Here is a 17,270-nt window from a genome sequence, read left to right as displayed (position 1 = left end):
CACACAGCTCCTAGAGTTGGTTTCTGCTTTCTGACATACTGAAACTGTGCCCATGCTACACAGCTGTTCTGCATTAAGCATGTCCCAAGGACAGATAATTTTGTTGTTAATTTTGAGTGCTAAAAACATTCCATCTAACATATAGGTAATACTCTAGCAGAGGCTTTAGAGTGTTATGATTTATGTCTAGAGTATTACCTCAAAACAAATCTAGAATTTTGCAAGCAGGAGTATATGAGACAATAGTCACACTTCAGATGATTTTTGGTGCTGTCAGACTCCCTTGGGATGAAAGAAACCAGAAATTAAATCTATTTGGCAACATGATCCTGTTGATCATTCAACAGCAACAGCTGGCACTGCTAGCAGAAGACCAGCCAAAAGCTATTCTGCATAATCAGAACTAGATTTCAAACCAGATGGATGTTATCCATAATGTTATTTGGAGAAAAGCATTTTTAGTTGAATGCACAATAAATTATTGCCTTCAGCTTTGTTTTTTGGCTCTGACTGACAGTAGGAGTGGTGTTTTAATTTGTATTATGGTGAGGACAAATAGAAGGCAAAGTGAGAGTCAGACACTAAAACAAGAGAATGAAAATGTGAAACATTGGCACAGTATTTCCCAACAGAACAAGAAATGCTGAGAAATCCTATTAAACAGCTATATTTCATTAAAATGTTCTGAAGGAATGTGACCTCAGTCTGAAAACGAGGACAGAGTTTTCTTGTGAGACAAACACTATTTAAAATCCTGTGTCCCTTTGTATGCCACTGGGAAATTTTCCCTTTACTTCTTGGTGTATATTACCTGAAGATGAATGCAAATTTATATAGAGTATCCAAAAAGAAAAGGAGTGAAAGCCTATCTGTTTTACAAGCACCTGACTCAGCACCTTCATGACAATAAGTAGGTAGAACAATACTGGCAATATGCCATACCTTGAAAGTAGTTTTCAGGAGACAAGAGTTTCTCTTAGTTCTGATTTAGTTTTACAAATTTAAATTCTCAAAGGAAGACAGTACTTCCTGGATGCTGGTGTGAGCTTTTCCATCTTCTCTCTCTGCTCATATATTTAAAATTTAGTGTTGAAGACCAGCTTCAGGCTGCCCATGTCTCTGCAAATACACTCAATTACAACTTACAACATCCTTGGCTACTCCAGTTATCAGCTCTCCATACATTTTTGTTTGAAGCATCTCAGTCCTCATGAACAAAATTTGCCTTTCTCTGCTGTGCCTCCCAAGCTTGGCCAATTCCATTGTTTCCCAGTTAGGATTTTCAGAGAAACTGTGGACTGCCTGGATCACTGGGGGTTAAAAGAAAACTTTTGATTACCCTAAAAAATTAGACTAGTGTAAACAATTTCAGCTTTTGTGTATATATTGGATAGAAGAAGACTGGCTACTTCTGACTTTTCTCTTAGTTATTCCATGTGGAGTACTCCTATCCAGCCACCTAAAACTGCTTTGAAATGATATATGAAAAAGAGGGAGAGAGAGATTCACAAAAAAAGTGGGGGAAATTTTCGGTTTACACTGGGGAAAGAGGGTAAAGACACAGTATTTCAAAGAAAAAAATTGATTTTTTTTTTTCTTCCTCTGTCTTCACTCCAAAGCTATTCTGATCAGTAAACTATATTATCTCCATCTGTAGAAGGAAGGGAGACCAAAGAGGATTTTCAAGCCAAAATTGTGCAATGCCTGTATCTGCCTAAAGCTTTCCTTCCAAGTACAGTCCAGTCATAATGTCTGGGTGTAGGAGAAGAGAGGACTCCCTGTAATGTGGATGCAGGAGGTGTCTGCTCTGATTATTTTTTGCTGAAGATTGTCATTGTTGCTATCATTTAAAACCTGCCAGTCCAGGCTTCCCCTGTGGTCTGTGGAGAAAGCTGTGCCCTCCCAGAAGGGGCTTGTACCTTGGACCCCTCCACAACTATGTCACCAGGTAATTAGTTTAGACTAAATTGCTGCTTTCTGAGGTGGCTGACAGTGGGAGAAGGAGCTTCCTATCTCCTGTTCCATCCATTCCCACTGCCCACCCTGCTGAAGGGTCTGAGATTTGATGTGTCCCTGCAGGGCAGGATGTTGGGCTGTCTTTGGTGATCTGCAGTCAGGCCTTGTGGAAGGTTCAGGTGAAGTCAGGGGAGTTGCTCTGGTGTCTCATGAAGGGCAGAAAAGCCCAGTTTCTGATCAGAACAGGTGAAATTCATCATTCTGAAAATATTCCATGCATTTGAGATGAGGAGCCCTACTTTGACTTTTACTGTTAGTGTGCTTTATAGCAGCTACACACATGGCACCTCCCTGCAGCCCAGATGAGCCTCACCTTCAACTCACCTTCTCTCCTCCCCCTTCCCTGTCCTTGCCCCACTTTATTTTGAACACAGGGATCTGGGTGACTTGACATGCTGGGCTTTCCAGTGGTGTGACTCACTGAGAAGCTGATTGATTTTGTTGGCAGCAGTAGATGTGCTCTGGGGAGTGTTTGCTGGTGTCCTGCTGAGCCTGTTGCTGCAGACTCCCTACAGACATCCCAGTGGGAACCTGCTCAGCATGGACAGGGGCCACAGGAGCAGGTCTCTCATCTGAAGGAGTAACATGAACAAGCCTCCAGTAGTGCTGGTTTTCTCCTGAACAGCAAGGAGAAAGAAGAAAACCCCCCCAAGTGTCTCTTGGTGATTGGCCTTGTCCTCCATCTCAAATCTCATACCAGCATATTCTTTTACAGCAAGGTCTTTTGGGGAGCTGTGGGGTGTGTGGGAGAGGCAGCTGGAGGCTTCCTCTACCTTGTGCACAGGGGAATGTGGGGACTGAGAATTCACAGAGGTAGAAAATGGAGGGCAGGGCAGTAGGAGTGCTTTGGAGAAGGTCAAAGGGCTCCTCACTGTGTGTGACACTGTCTGTGGCTCTGGGAGGCACTGGTGGGGAGGCTGCCATGTAGCAGTGGCACCTGCTAGGCACAGAGCACAGCTTGCCAGGGGAGAAGACCCCTCCTTTACACTCCATCATTACATAAAGCTGCTGCTTTATGATATCAACTCTTCCTCAGCTCTTTGTAGGGAGGCTTCTGCCAGATGGGAGCCAGATGGCTCTGGAACCTGTGTAGGCAGTGGGATGCAGCAGCTGGTGAGGGCATTGTGGTGCAAAAACTGCATTATATCTGCCTGTCCATCATCAGCTTCTTCCTGCTGTACAAACAGCTCTCCTTCAGTGCTGTCCTGTCAACAGGGCTAGCAATACTGCAAGGTGATGCTGCCTCTGCTATTTAGACTTGAAGGAATAAGTGATATAGGAGCAACAGGTTGCTCTGTCCTCCAAGACACTTAACAGCTGCCAGCAATATGTGAACATAACTGAATATCTTAAAACACACAGCTTGTGGCAGTGACCACATTTTGCTATGCTATGTGTTCCCATTTTTTGTTTGTTTTTATGGATGTTTTTTGTGGTTGTTTTTTGTTTGGGGTTTTTCTGTTTGGTTGGTTTTGGGGTTTTGTTTGTTTGTTTGTTTTCCAGCAGGGATGGGAGGTACAGCCTGTTCCCAGTAGAATTTTAAATTCAAGGTTAGGACATATTTTTGTTTCATTGTCACATTGTGGCTGAGAACACTGTCCAGGTGCCTCTTGAATTCAGCCAAGGCTTGGTGCTGTGACCACTACTGTCCTTTGCCTTCTAGATGCTTCTGAGTGTCAGCCCTGTAGCTCAGCTAAACCCTAACCCTACCTAACTGCAGCCATCATTAGTAAAGGAACACAGTGGTTTAGAGATGCTGCCCATACCCAGATTTTCATTCTCCTGAGTTATTGGAATTTACTTGAGATTACCCTCAGCTTGAAGTCACAATTCTGCAGGGGAATGGAAGTAACATCATGTTTTTTCTGTCTTCTCACAGAAGTGGAAAATGAAAGGCAGTTTCATTCAACACTCTGTCAGCGGTCTCTGCCTGGAAAACCAGACTGGAAGAGTGATGACCAAACCCTGTCAAGCAGGTGTACCTGGCCAACAGTGGGAGCTGCTCCAAGCAACATGATGGTAGCACAGAGATCTCCTTGTTTCTTTGTGCATGAGACTTTGGGAACAGAGGGGGATCAGGAAGGGAGGAATGGTTTTCTATGTCTGACCCTAAATGTTTTCATTGTGCCCATCAGTAAGCACCACTTCAGCTGAGCACTTGATGTTTTTGAGCTTTTCAGAGAAGAAGCTGGAGGTGAGAGGGATCAGGACAGTTGTCAAAATCTTCTGATCTACTGTCTTAAGTTTTCCTTTGTATCTGATGCCTGCGCACAGCTGCACCTAGAGATGGAGGAAGACTCAGCCCAATACTTGCTGCTCTCCCCATCCTTTCCTTTCTCTGCATCCAGAGTCCACAACCTTCAGTCCAGCAACTCAGGCTGTGCTTGTACAAACAATGGTAGCTCTTTGGCTTCCCTGGCTTTTTGCTCTAACATCGTGCATTTTTTATGCATGTCTCTCAGCAAGGACTGGCCAGAAGAGTCACTGTGATCAGTGGAGAGGCTGGGAAGGAGCTAGCAGATCCTGGGGGCAGGTTTGTCACCTCTTCTTGGTGGCCCCATTCCTTCCTCTGCCCAAAGTAGCTGCCCTACAGCCAATTGTGCTGAGGTTGGGCAGTGCTGAGAGACTGAAGAGAGATTGAAAAGGGACAGTCTGTTTTACCAGCCTAACCAGGGATTATTTCAGGGATTATTCCCTGCTGAAGTCTTCCTTCCATCTTTTCCCTGTGTGGAAGGCCAGCCCTGCCCCCAGGAATGGCCAAGCCTGCAGTTGAGGGTGCCATGTTCAGGTGGAGCCAGCCACACACAGACAGAGGGGCTGCACATGGCTCAGGTGTGTGGCAGGAGCCCACCCACATCCCCACTGTGAGAGACAGAAGGGGACAGCCCCCAGGTCATAGCAGACTTCTTGCTTGTTCTGCTGCTTGTCTCTCCAGCTCTGCATAGTCCCTGTGAACAGAGCCTGGCATGACAAACTACCCACTCCCTCTGTCTGTTTTTCCTTCTCTCTTTGAGAAAGATGAGGCAAAAAGGCTGGGGCTGCTCTACTTTTGACATCCCTCTCTCTTCCCAGTGAGCACCTTGGGGAGAGGTTAGCTGGTGAGGCTGAAGCTGCCCCCTGCACAGATGCTGCCACAGTGCAGGGCCTGCCCTGAGAGAGGCTCCTTTGTGTTCTGGAAATGCCAAAGACACTGGTGGTCTCTAGCCAATCCTGCTCCCAGTTACCAGTCAGCTCTAGCCACCTGTGGGTTTTCAAACCTGCCAAGGGATGCTTACCTATTCAAATAAAGTCCCCACAACCTTGCCTTCTGCTAACTAGATCTGTTAAATTTTCCTCTTGAGGTAGATTCTGTAAACCAACCCTCCTTTCCAAGACCCTGACAGGGCAGCCAGATGGTGGGACCACTTCATTAGGCAATTGTTTGCCTGGATCCCTTTTAATCTGGTGTAGAAAAAACAGGTTGTTCATTTGGATTCTGAACATCTGTTTGCTTTTATCATGTTTGTATCTCTTTTTAATTCTTTCTCTTAGCTTGGTATTAGCCCAAACTGTTGACAGAAGAACAGATAATGTTCTTCATACCTTGCATGTGCTTAGTGTGAAAACCAGAGAATGTTTTTTGTTCTTGGTTTGAAAAAATTAAATCCATCATGTGGCAGGAGCTCTTTTCCTGTCTCCTCTTCACTTTGATATCAGATCCTCATCTCAGCACTGATCAGCCAGAAGAATGATCTGCCTGCACTGGGGAAACTCACAAGAGAGTTCCTTTTGATCCTTACAGAATGATGCAGCTGCTTTTCTGTGTGGAAATGAGGGCACTGACTCTGCAGTGATTTCTCTTTGCCTGTATAGAGATGCTTTGGGCCAGAACCACTGAGGTCAGGAGAGGGCAGAGAAGGAAGGAAAATAGCCTAGGAATGGAATGAGAGTGGGCCAGACTGACCCATTGAAGGGAGAGATGCCATCCTATTAGCTGCTGCATTTTTAAACAAGAATAGACAGGAGCTGGTCCTTTCAGAATAGCATCATTATGCAGTAGGAAACAGGAGCAGTCAAGTTCTTATCTGCCTGGCTTGAAAAATCTTGGTGCAAAGACAGATGAAGTGCCACCGAGCAGTTTACTGTTTGTAAACTCCGTATCCAATGAAGTGTGAAAGGATTACATATTTTCATCAAAACACAGCCTAAGTGGACCACCTGACCTCCCCCAATTTCACTCTGCAGCACTTAACAGCATGTTCACTCCTCTACCAGGTACTGCCTCCTTCCTCCCTGTGTGTGTGCAGCTTTCTTGCAGTTCCCTCTCCATAACCTCTCTGTGACCAGGAGCAGCTCCTCTACAAACAGTGCTCCTGACTCCAGACCACAGCAGCTCTGCTCGTTTGCAGTCTCCAAGCTCTGGGGCAGCCCTCACTCCAAGGGCTCTTGTCAGCACCATGGCTGCTGCCCTTGGCTGTGTCTGGCTCCCCTGCTGGAGGCTGCTGGCTGCTCCTGGAGCAGGGATACCTGGACAAGCTGTGTTGATTTGTGCCTCTCTTCCTACTGCTCTCCTGGCAGGGTGTGAGCTGGCATCCTTCTTGGGCTGTAAGCTGGGGCTGCTGAAGATGGGACACTCTCCTTCTTCAGGTGCCCTGGCCTGGGGAGGAAAGGGCAAAAGTGGGCATATGCTAGATGTCAATAACTCTGATTGTGGAGTTTGGAGTTTTATTTTTTCATTCTACCTGGTTTTGTACATGTTCACCTGGGGTCACCTCCCAACCTGTCACTCTTTCTGTCAGCTAAAGCATTGCTTTAGCTCAACAAAGACCTCCCCACACATCACCTTTTAGAAGCTGTTGGTTTCCAATATAATCTAGCAGTTGCTGAAAAGGAGGTACTTACAAAAGACTGCTGTCAAGTGTGAGCAAACTGAACTTCTTGGAATAAATAGAGTCTTGTTCAAACTCATTATTAGCATGCTCTACATTTCCCTTGCACTGAAGGGAAGGAAGAACAATGTTATCTCTACTTTTTTCCCAAGGTCCACAAGTGCCATGTTTTGTAACAGGTGTCTGTTAGGATTTCTTCAAGCAAACTGACTATTTTTAGCAGTGGGAAACAGCAGCTGCTCACCCTTGTTTTCCTGTTTACTTTAAACAGCCCCCTAGACTGTCAATAAGAGAGCATTTGCATTGGTAATACCCTTAAAGAAAGCTGTTACTGTATCAGAGCTCCAATGTAAGTTCCTGTGCTGTGAACCAATGGGGGTTTATTTAAGAGGAGCTGCATCTACTGTTGTACAGAAATCGGTTTCAAAAGGTTTATTTTTCCCACTCACTTGTAAGTTGCACTTTGCCAGATGTAATTTATGTGGAACCCAGATTAGTTTTCCTTTTTCTTCCAAAAAAAAAAAAAAAAAAAAAAAAAAGCATGTGCCAGAATCTGTTTAATGCCTGGAATAAAATCCATTTTGAAATAAGCGTTTCAACCTGTTCTTATTCCCCTTGTCTTCCTCTACTGGAAAAGAACATCATTTCTTGCCTGGTCTCCTCCTCTCTTCCCTGGATACAGATCATCCAGTTCTTTGCTTGGGTTTGTGGGCTGCCTCAGGAGGGATACTGCTGGAGCAGGCAGAGGTGTTTCTAGCATACAGTGGTGTACCAGTTGAAAAAGACTGAAACAGTCATTCTCAGCTGGATAGAGAGACAAGTATCCTTCCTGGCAATTAATGGGCTGACTTAGATGCTGAAAGAAATAGCTGGGGTTGTGGGGAATTAATTCCTCCTGTTAGTCCCTCTTTGATATTTTCCTTAAGCTAGCAGCCTGCCTGTTTTTTACATAAGCCTCCCAAAGACCTTTGGTCTGCTTCTGGCTTGAGGGCAAAGAAGCATCACCACCCACAGATGTCTCTTAGCATGTGTATCACTGAGCTTCAAATATTGTGGCTCCCCAAGGAGGCTGGTAAGCTTTTCTAACCTCATATTTTTCAAAACAAAAAGAGAGGGGGGAAAGAGAGACAGAAGAAAAAAAAGGGAGAGGGGAAAAATATAAAAAAAAAGAAAACTCAGTTATCAGTGCCAATTTGGAGACATTGAGTTTAAAATGAGAACTTAAGAGTGTACTAGTTCACCTGGCAAAGGCTTTTTCAAACTAGGATCAGCTGGGTCTGCCTATACATAAAGCAGCTGTGCCAGAGCATCTATCTAAGGAAGGAGGGTGAAGGCAGGCTGGAAATCAGCTGCTGTGGGGGGAACCACTGCTTGTCCCTGCTGGCTGATGTTTGAGTTCTGTGGGAACTCAAGAAAAAGGAGAAGAGTTGGGGCTTCCTCTCTTGATGCTGCTCTTTTAGCAGGACATACTTGGGCTGTGTCCCTGGAGCCCTGCCATGCTCACCTTGAGTGATAATCACCAAAGTTCTCTAGAAACCAGGAGGTTCTCAAGCTGTAATGGTGGCTGGGAAGACTTTTTTTAGTCCTGCCTAGGAAAATGATAGAGTTTTGATCTTCTCAAGAGCCAGACTGAGGGGGTTGGGAGGGAAGGAGGAATGGGTGAGGGATGAGTTACCCTCTGAAGAGCACAGGGTCAGACATGCAGTGGTCTGACACATACATAAGGTAAAGAGTTTGGAGTAGAAACAGATGCCTCAAAAGGGACTAGAACATAGTGGGGGAAAAGCTATAGGGGAGTAATTCCTCTGCTGGAGGATGAAAACCTAGAAACACCATGTCCACAGCAGTCATACAGCTAGGTCAAATTCAGTAGATGCTGTGTCTAAAAAGGAAAATCAAGTGTTGTTTGGATTTGTTGCTTGTTTGTTGTTGTGTTTTTTTTTTTTTTTAATATTCAAATACTTTGAGAACTCACACAGCAGATTATTTTCTTAGAAATAGAGCTATTTTCCAGGCTACATTCAGTAACAAATCCAGGTACTAAGGAATCATCTTTTTCTGCAGTTTGTTAAAAAGTAATTGCTTGATACAGAGACCTTATGGGAACATCTCTTAATTCTCAAGACCCTCTGCTATTGGGCTGCAGGGTGTGTGGTAGGGGATGTCTCTAGCCCTCTAATTGGACTTCTTCATTTTAGAAGTACATTCTAACTTCAGAAGCATCTGGAAACCTGACTGCTGCTCTTTCCTCAGGCAAGCATCCTAACATGCTGCCTGCATCCTTTCTCTTTTGGTCTCTACTGCTTGGTGAGCATTCAGACAGGAGCTGAAGAGCTCCTGTATCCCTGCTTTTAGGGGGTTAAGATTCATTCTTTCATCGTGACGTGTGAAAACTTTAAACAGAAGCAGAGAAGCCCTGGGGAACTGCAAATATTGAAATTACATGTTTAGATCTACCTGAAGCAAAACTTGTTTTCAGTGTGTTTGTTTTGCTGCTATAGTAGCAAAAAATCAGCAGTACTGTGCCCTATGAAAATAAACAGGATATTTGCAGCATGCTGGGCTTCTGGCTCTGCTTCTCCAGTGGAGATCCCTGTGCCCATGTGTGGACAGGAGGCATTGCCTTTCCATCAGTCTCCCAGCTGGGGTGCAAGGCAGCAGCCATCCCCATTTCTAGTTCTCTTTCTGTAAGGTGTTTTGCAAACAGCTGTGGTACAGTCCAGAGCTGTGTTAAAAAATGATTCTTTGCTGCAGCACGTTGTAAAGGAGCCACTGGGCAAGGGAAGCCTGGGGACATGAAGGAAGTGAACAATATTTTGGTTTTTTGACTGATCTGCATCTGTTTGAGAAATGCTATTTAAAAATCTCTCCAGTGACTGACCAGTTATTTAAGCCAGGCCAGAATGAGGCAGTGTTTCTGTGCTGAAAATGACACTGGTAAGTGTTCAGACCTGCCTTTTTCTGAGACATCCCATCTAAATGGAAATAGCAAATTCTGCTTGACTTATTGATGAAACTTGTGCTTTACAAATCGGAGTCATTTAAATAAATTCAGTTTCATCTGTACTGCGTGGTGGAAAAAAACAAGAATGAGAGCAAAGATAAAATAATCCATTTGGGACAAAATTGTGTTTTGAATGTGATTTTGGTGGAAACCAGCTTCTCTGTCTTTGATTTCCATGGAAACTAGTACAGCTTACCATTGCCTGCAGCAGAGCTGAGCTTGGCAGTAACAGCAGCAATGTGCTGGGTGTGAGCTGGCCAGTGCCTGGGGAAGGCATAAATTCATGAGCATGAAGTGAACAAAATGGGCTCACTGACCCAAAAGGCCTGTGAATCCCTCTGCACTTCCAGGTCTGTCTACTCTCTTTTCCCAAAGGCTCTTCTCCCTGAATTTTGTGTTCAAGAGCACAGGGCTGCTTTGCCTTTCCCCATCCCAGTCTCAGGTGGTGGGTGCCAGAACTGGCCCTGCTGTATAGCTCTATTTTGGAAGTGCCCACAGCAGCTTCAAAGAAGCAGGACACCTGCATACAAAGTACAGAGAACAATTTATTTGAAGAGATGTAGTTCACCATAGTTTTATAGTTCACCAGAGTTTGTGTGAATTTCTTTACACACCAAAGCACCTTGTTTCCAGTCCTCCCAACATATAATGAGGGCACAGCATAAATCATGTCAATGCTGGCAGTGAGGTGCATTGGTGTGAGGGTGTCTATAGAAAGTGGGGCACTGGGGCAAGCTGAGGCTGATGTCCCAGCCCAGTCTTGGAGCTACCTGCTGCTCTCCTTGCTGTCTTTGAAAATTGTTTCTTGAGTCTTTTTTTCTCTGGATCTCAGCGAGGATCAGACAGTCCAAGGCTGACCAGGACTGTGCTAAATCTTTTCCATTCCTCACCCCAGTGATTGCTTCCCATTTAAAATAACACAAGAACCATCAGTACTACTGGGAGTTCAGTGGTGAGAACATAGATAGGCACAGTTAATTCTCAGTTTTGTCTCATCTTACCAAGGGTCAGAGCAAAAAGAATGTGTTCTGCTGTCATCTGTAACCCTCAGAGACTGCAAACCAGTCACATCATCCCAGCACTGTAACATGAAGTGAGCTTGAATGCAGCCATCTTGGAAAAGCAAATAGGAACCGTTTTTGTTGGTGGTGTTTCCTAATAAAGCTCCTCCTGTGAGTCATTTATCTCTTCATTGACTTTTTTCCTTGCTTTATTGCGTTCTCTGTGCTCATGGTGCAGCATGAGACAAGGAATCCCTCCCTCAGGCACCAGGCTCAGCACTGGTGATCTTCCTGCTGGCACTGCTGGACCTCAGGCTGGGCTGTACATGGTGCTGGTGCTGCAGCAGTTTGCTGTCCTGATCCCCTTGCTGTGCCAACTACTGCAATGACCACCCTGCAGCTGGTGTGTGCACCTACACCTATGGCCTTGTCTGCCCAAGGATGAAATTGTTTCATTTAGTCCTTTTGTGTTCTGCTATCACCTTCACTAACATCTGCATTCCTCCTTTCTGGTCTTGATTTTTATGAGTGACGAGACTGAGCAGAGAAACATTTTTCTTAGTAGAAACTGATGTTGGACTTTATCCTCACTTCTGCATTTTTCTTTCTCCTTTTTCTCTTTCTGTTGATGTTTTTCATTAGTACATACACTTGTGTACACTCAGTCTGAATTACTTCTGCTTGATCTGAATTTCTATGTGTGAATTTTGACATTATTGGCTTTAAGAAACATGAGTGGCTGGGAGAATGCTGCACTGGCTTTGTGACAGAGGCAGCAACAAAAAGCTGGACAAAGCCAAGGGTGAGACTGAGGGCTAGAGGGCAGTTTGGTGGTTATCCTGCTTGGTATTTCTTCAGCAGCAGACACAGGGAAACTGGTAATACAAATCTTGAAGGGGCTACTAGGAAGGAGAGAAATACAATTAATATTTGAATAGGGTCTGCATTCTGTACTGTCTGTGTTCAGGGGATGCTCTGCACAGATCCTCCCTCAGTGTTCAGCATCACTTCCCTTCTGGAACACCCTACCTATCTCAAATTGTTAATCTGCCATACTGCTTAGCACTCTGGTACTTCTGGCCATTAAGAACATCTTACTGCAGCTGTAGATGAAGGCTTGGCTATGCTGGCTTGTCACCTGGACTGCCTTTGCTGCTCATCGTGCTGCAGGGCAGGGAGCACGCCAGTGGTGTCTCTGACTCAGGTGTGGAGGGATCTATTTGAGGCAGAAGTCATTTTCTTCAGGCCATTCTCAGATTCTTAAGGAAAAGTGACAAATTGTAGCAGAGCTGTTGTGCATTGCCAGGTTTGCTCAGCCTGGTGTTTCAGGCTTGCAGGCTGATTTGTCCTTTTGGCTCAGGTGGTTTTAATTTATGCCCTGGACCAGGTTTATCAGCACAGGTTAGCAGGGTGCAGCCTGACTGTGGGTGGAGATACTCAGCTGCCAGAGGGAAATCCTTGCCCTTACCTCCTGCTGGATCTGGGATTTTCATGGAGTGTACTCTTGCACCTCCAGGAGATTTGTTTAGGCTAAATCACTCAGCGTGAGAGCTAATGATGTGGCTGCCTGTTGATGAAAATGGGGAATTAAAAACAGAACAGATGTAGTGAAGTCTAAAAACGTACCAAAGTGTCTTCTGCTTGGGGTGGAACTACAGATGCAAATGTTTAAGCAACTACTTTCACAGCTTTTCTCAGAGCTTCAGTGCAGATTGTCCAATCTCTCAATTTTATTTCTCTTAAACGGTTCTTTAACTGTAAGCTGCTTCACAACACTGTTTACAAGGAAAATGATGTCAAAGTCCTCCTAATTACCCCAAGATGAAGTGTCTCCTCTGCTTGCTTTCTGAGGAGATTAAAGCAATGTTCAAAGAGACCCACTTGGTACCGGAGCATTTTTCAAGGCAATCAACTTTTCCAAGCTCTTTTCCCCCCAAGCAATCTAAATGCTAAATAGATCTTTAAAATAATTACCATATCTAAGACGAGGAGCCATTTTTCCCTACAAACACCTGATGCTCATTAGCAGCATTTAACGTGTCACACATCACCTCTGTTTACTCTAAACTTCCATGGCAGGAGTTTGTCAGGTATGTGCAAGTACTGAGCTTATGCTGGAGAGTCTGAGAAAGCCTCTAGAGCACAAAACCTCTATCCAGAGAGGGAAGAAGTCTGTATTTCTTCAAACTCCTCATTTCTCCCCTCCCATTTTCATTTTGATTTTATTAAAAATAAAGAGTGCAGCAGTGTAAGCCAGGTACCCAAATCAGAGATGAGCTTAGCCCAGAGCAGCAGGGATGTAGAAAAGTTGGCTTCTACCTGTCTTTGTAGCTTCTCTTTCCCAGGTTAGAACAGGATACAGCTGGGTCACTGGTGAGTTCTTGCAGCATCCAAGAGCCCTGGGCAGGACCAGCAGCTGCCAGCACAGCTGGAGCCCCTCTGCCCAGGGACATCTGAACCATGAATCCCCCAGGGTTTGTGCAGTGGCTGTCCCACCGTGAGCAGAGTCCTGCTAGGGAAGCCCATAGGAGCTGGCTGCTCTCTGGAATTCACATGGCTGCCAGGAATCACTCCCACCCTTGTACCAGTGCAATACATCAGGGCAGGAACAGACTCTGTGGAACTGGGGTTTCTCAAGGTGGAGCTGTTCTACTTTGAGCTTCACATGATAATAAAGCTTGGTTTGAATAAAGGATGTATGGTTGAAGTAGTGGTTGAAGAGTTTTCAGTCTCTGCAGTGAGGCCTGGAGCCCAAGATTACTTCAGGAATTACTTTGCATTTTTATTCAGCAACTATTTAATTTCAAGCTCATAAACAGCCTTTGGAACAGTGCCTGGAATGAAAGACCTTCCTGTAAATACCCCAGCTGCTACTAGAAAACTATAATTACTTTCCTCTGGTGCAGGTCATTCTCAAATTTTCCATACCAAGGATTTCAAAAGACCCTCATCACAAGACATTCAATATTTTGTCTTCTAATCCCTCTTTCCAGCCCCAGGCAAGTATACAGCTTATTGAAATAGAGAAAGCTCTGATAATTTTCTTTCTATTTATTTGCAATGGCTGTGTTTGAAGGAGGCTTATCAAATCAAGGAAGATGGAGGAACACTTTGTGAGTTCCCTTAGCACTCACTCACACAGGTGGTGTGCTCACAGCTGAGACTAGAGTGCTTCTGTGTGGGTGATGAGGCAGATCCTGAACTGTGAAGACTGGAATGTGCTTATCTGATGTGTATCCAGATTTGGACAACAACTGAACAGAGACTTTTATAACTCCAAAAATCTGATGATCCAAACTATTCAAATCCCACCTACACCATTTGGATATGGGCTTCTGGACACTGTACATCATCTGGGGTGCAGCTGGAAGAGTCTGAAATCATCTGACCTCCAGTGGTGTTTTGGCTATGATGCCACAAATCCCCTGCAATGCACACTCCTTAAACTTCTTATTCAAAGGTCTCATTTGAATGATGTGTGCTTCATTACACAGGGGTTCTTATCCTGCAAACAAGGCTGAAGGTCTGGAGCAGGGGAGTTCACAGGACCCTTTCATGGGTGTGCTTTGAATGGTAATGCTGTCAGCTGTGACCTCTGTGAACTCAGAGCCTCCAGACACCGTGTTCATTACTAAAAAGGATGATACCATCTCAGAGGGGCTTTTTTGGTGTTGCTCAGAGGGAAAGCAAGCACTGCTGTACAAATTCCCCCTGAAGTAGTAATAAAACCTGACCCAGAGGACTGTGAGCATGTGTGAGAAGAGCTGTATCTGGGGCTCTCCCCAGGGTTCCCACAGCTGATCTGTTCAATCACATCTTAATCTGACCATAATCCCAGCGAGTGAGTGAAAGGGAGCCAGCAGGAAAGGGCTGGTGCCTGCTGCAGTGATGAGTGACCAGCCAGATCCTGAAAGCTCTGAAAGGTTTTAAGGAGATCAATGTTCCCTCTGCACTTGTTTCTAATTGGGCTTTATTGCAGGCCTCTGATTCATGTAGTTCATTAAATGGACTCAGATGGAGTTTCTATAACTGAGTTTATACTCCTAGGGCATGGGATCAAAATAGAAGCAATGAGCAATTTCCAAGGCCCCTAGAACTCATCTGGAGAAGTAATTGCCAGAGTGCTGAAGCATTAGACTTCAAAGAAATGCAGATGGGGCTAAATCAGTATTATTAATTACATTTAAGTTTACAAAAAAAAGGTATCTACCATGTTAAGGGTCACTTTAAAAACCACCCAATGCCATGAAGTATTTCAACTAATGTATTGCACCACTTGCATTCTGGAGCAAGTATTTTCTGAGTTTTCATGAAGCCCACCAGTAAACAGCTCCTAAACAGTAACTGTATCAGCTAGAGTTACATCATCACTAGTTCTCTCATTCTCAGGACACCATGCCCAAAACATCAAACTTGTGGAAACAATGAGGAAAATATGTGGGAAGTACATGGAAAAAAACACTACCTTTCCACCTTAGGTCTGCACAAACCCTTTCATCTTCCCTGCAAAATATCTGTGGGAGATATTTGCCAAGTAAACAAAAAAACAATCCAACAAAATCCCCTAGCAGCAGAGTTGCTCTGTGCATCTGATCAGACACAAGTGCCACAAAGCCCATTAACCTGTTCCTGTCAATGACCTACACCAAGTGTCTAGGCAAAAATGTAAGAGGAGTGCCTTTGCATGCTAGTCCCTCTCCCAAAACACTCTCAGGGCTCTCAGTTACTTCTGATGCACTGACACCCTGAGCCAGGGCTGCCATCCTTGCATTTGACAGCCATCATGGGTTTATCTTCTAAAATAGGTTTATCTGGGTAAATAGGAAGAGGGCGAGTTTCCATTCTCTGAGGATCCTCTGCATTAAGTAATTAGCACTATTTATTGCTAGTTGGGGTGAGTACCAGCTGTTTGACAAAGGTAGGGCAGGAGATTATCAGTTAGGTGGATGCATGTGAGGGGAGGGAAAAGGAGGAAATGCACCAAAGTGCTCATCATTAAGCTGCTCAGCAGGCATTGGGATGGGACCTCCATTTTACTCTTATATTCCTCTAGGAGCCAAAGGAGAGTCTGGGCAAGACACACAGGTAATTTTTTTCAATCTGAATTATGTGTCAAATACATTGAGGCTTGATCTCTATTCTCCCTGCAAGTAGGTTGGAGTGATGTCTAACTTCTAAAGACAGCATGCCTGGAGGTAGTCATGAATTTTCTATAGAAATAGTTTAAACAGAGAAGCCAGGTTTATGGAGATAAAATGTGTTATTTGAGGTGCCTTTGGGGGCAGGTAGAGGTTGATAAAAATTCTACTGGCTGCTCTTTCCTCATAAGAGGCATGTGGGGCTCTAAGTGAGCTCTGAGGTGTCCTGTACCTAAGGAGGAGGGGGTCTGGAGAGTGAGACAGACAGTGAAGCCAGCACACTGAGCAGAGAGCTGCCTAGTTATGCAATGTGCTATCAAAATGTTTAGTCCATTAGTTATAAGATGAAGGGAGGTGCCTGTTTTTCCTTGGACTTTCCTGAAGGGAAATACCTCCTGGAGCTATGGCTGACCTGATTTGGGTACTTTTCTGCCAAGAAACAGAGCAATGCAGTTAAATGTACCTCCTACTCTGCTTATTTCAGATAAGCTTTGAGTTCCCTGAAATATCTGAGGTGAATGTCCTCATTGAGATGAGGTTATTGGTTACTTGGTAATTCTCATGTGTTCCTGTCACAAGCTTTCTAGTTGAAGTTATTTAATTTCATATGAATAAAAGTGCTTTTACTTGGACATGATAGGAATAGAGGATAAACTGAGTGATCAGTGATCAATTGTGTTGTAAACACAAAAACAAAACATGCAATTTTAGGGGGCATTGAATGATTAATTCCTGGTTAAGACTAAAGCAATATCATTACCACAGTATGAAAGACTGGTAATCTTCACATAGAGCTGCAGGTGCAGCTGGAGCCACGGTTATTTCTTTGAACTAAGTTCAAAGACAGGATAACCCGCAGAAAACTGCTAGCATTAGCAGGAGACAAACACAAATTAAATAGAAATTTAAATTAAACTCACTTGTCCCAGAATTTAGAATGATACTAATGAGCTGAGAAGTGTGTTTAACAAGACCATTGCAAGCCAGGCAAGGAAAGTAGCACTGGTTTGGCACTGGCTGAATTTCTAGAGACTCTGATGATTGAGAAGAAACAATTCTGAATTTGAGGAATGCACTTTGAAGAGATTTGAACACAGACTCTGCTTGCTATGTTCTGTTTAGTGCTTCTACTGTATTCCAGTGGAATAGGTGTATAAGAATTCCTTCAGAGACCAAGTTAATGTATTGAGAGATAAAAAAAATTATCTCCTGCCCCTCATTTCCTTCTTGAACCTGAAATTAG

The 17,270-nt window shown here is 44.3% G+C and overlaps 1 protein-coding gene across 2 annotated transcripts in view; it reads left to right on the top strand.

The window, feature by feature from the left end:
* The window catches only part of GALNT16 (polypeptide N-acetylgalactosaminyltransferase 16), a 71,052-nt gene extending 63,584 nt beyond the window's left edge, over nt 1-7,468 (top strand). For both annotated transcript variants that reach the window (XM_079309680.1, XM_079309681.1), the window contains one exon: nt 3,896-7,468. In XM_079309680.1, coding sequence (XP_079165806.1) covers nt 3,896-4,033 — 138 coding nt within the window. In that variant the 3' untranslated portion in view covers nt 4,034-7,468. The remainder of the gene's footprint in view (nt 1-3,895) is intronic.
* Nucleotides 7,469-17,270: the final 9,802 nt, after the last annotated feature.

The sequence above is a fragment of the Erithacus rubecula genome (assembly GCF_903797595.1).
Source record: "Erithacus rubecula genome assembly, chromosome: 6".
Lineage (NCBI taxonomy): Eukaryota > Metazoa > Chordata > Aves > Passeriformes > Muscicapidae > Erithacus > Erithacus rubecula.
This window is presented reverse-complemented; position numbering and strand designations above follow the sequence as displayed.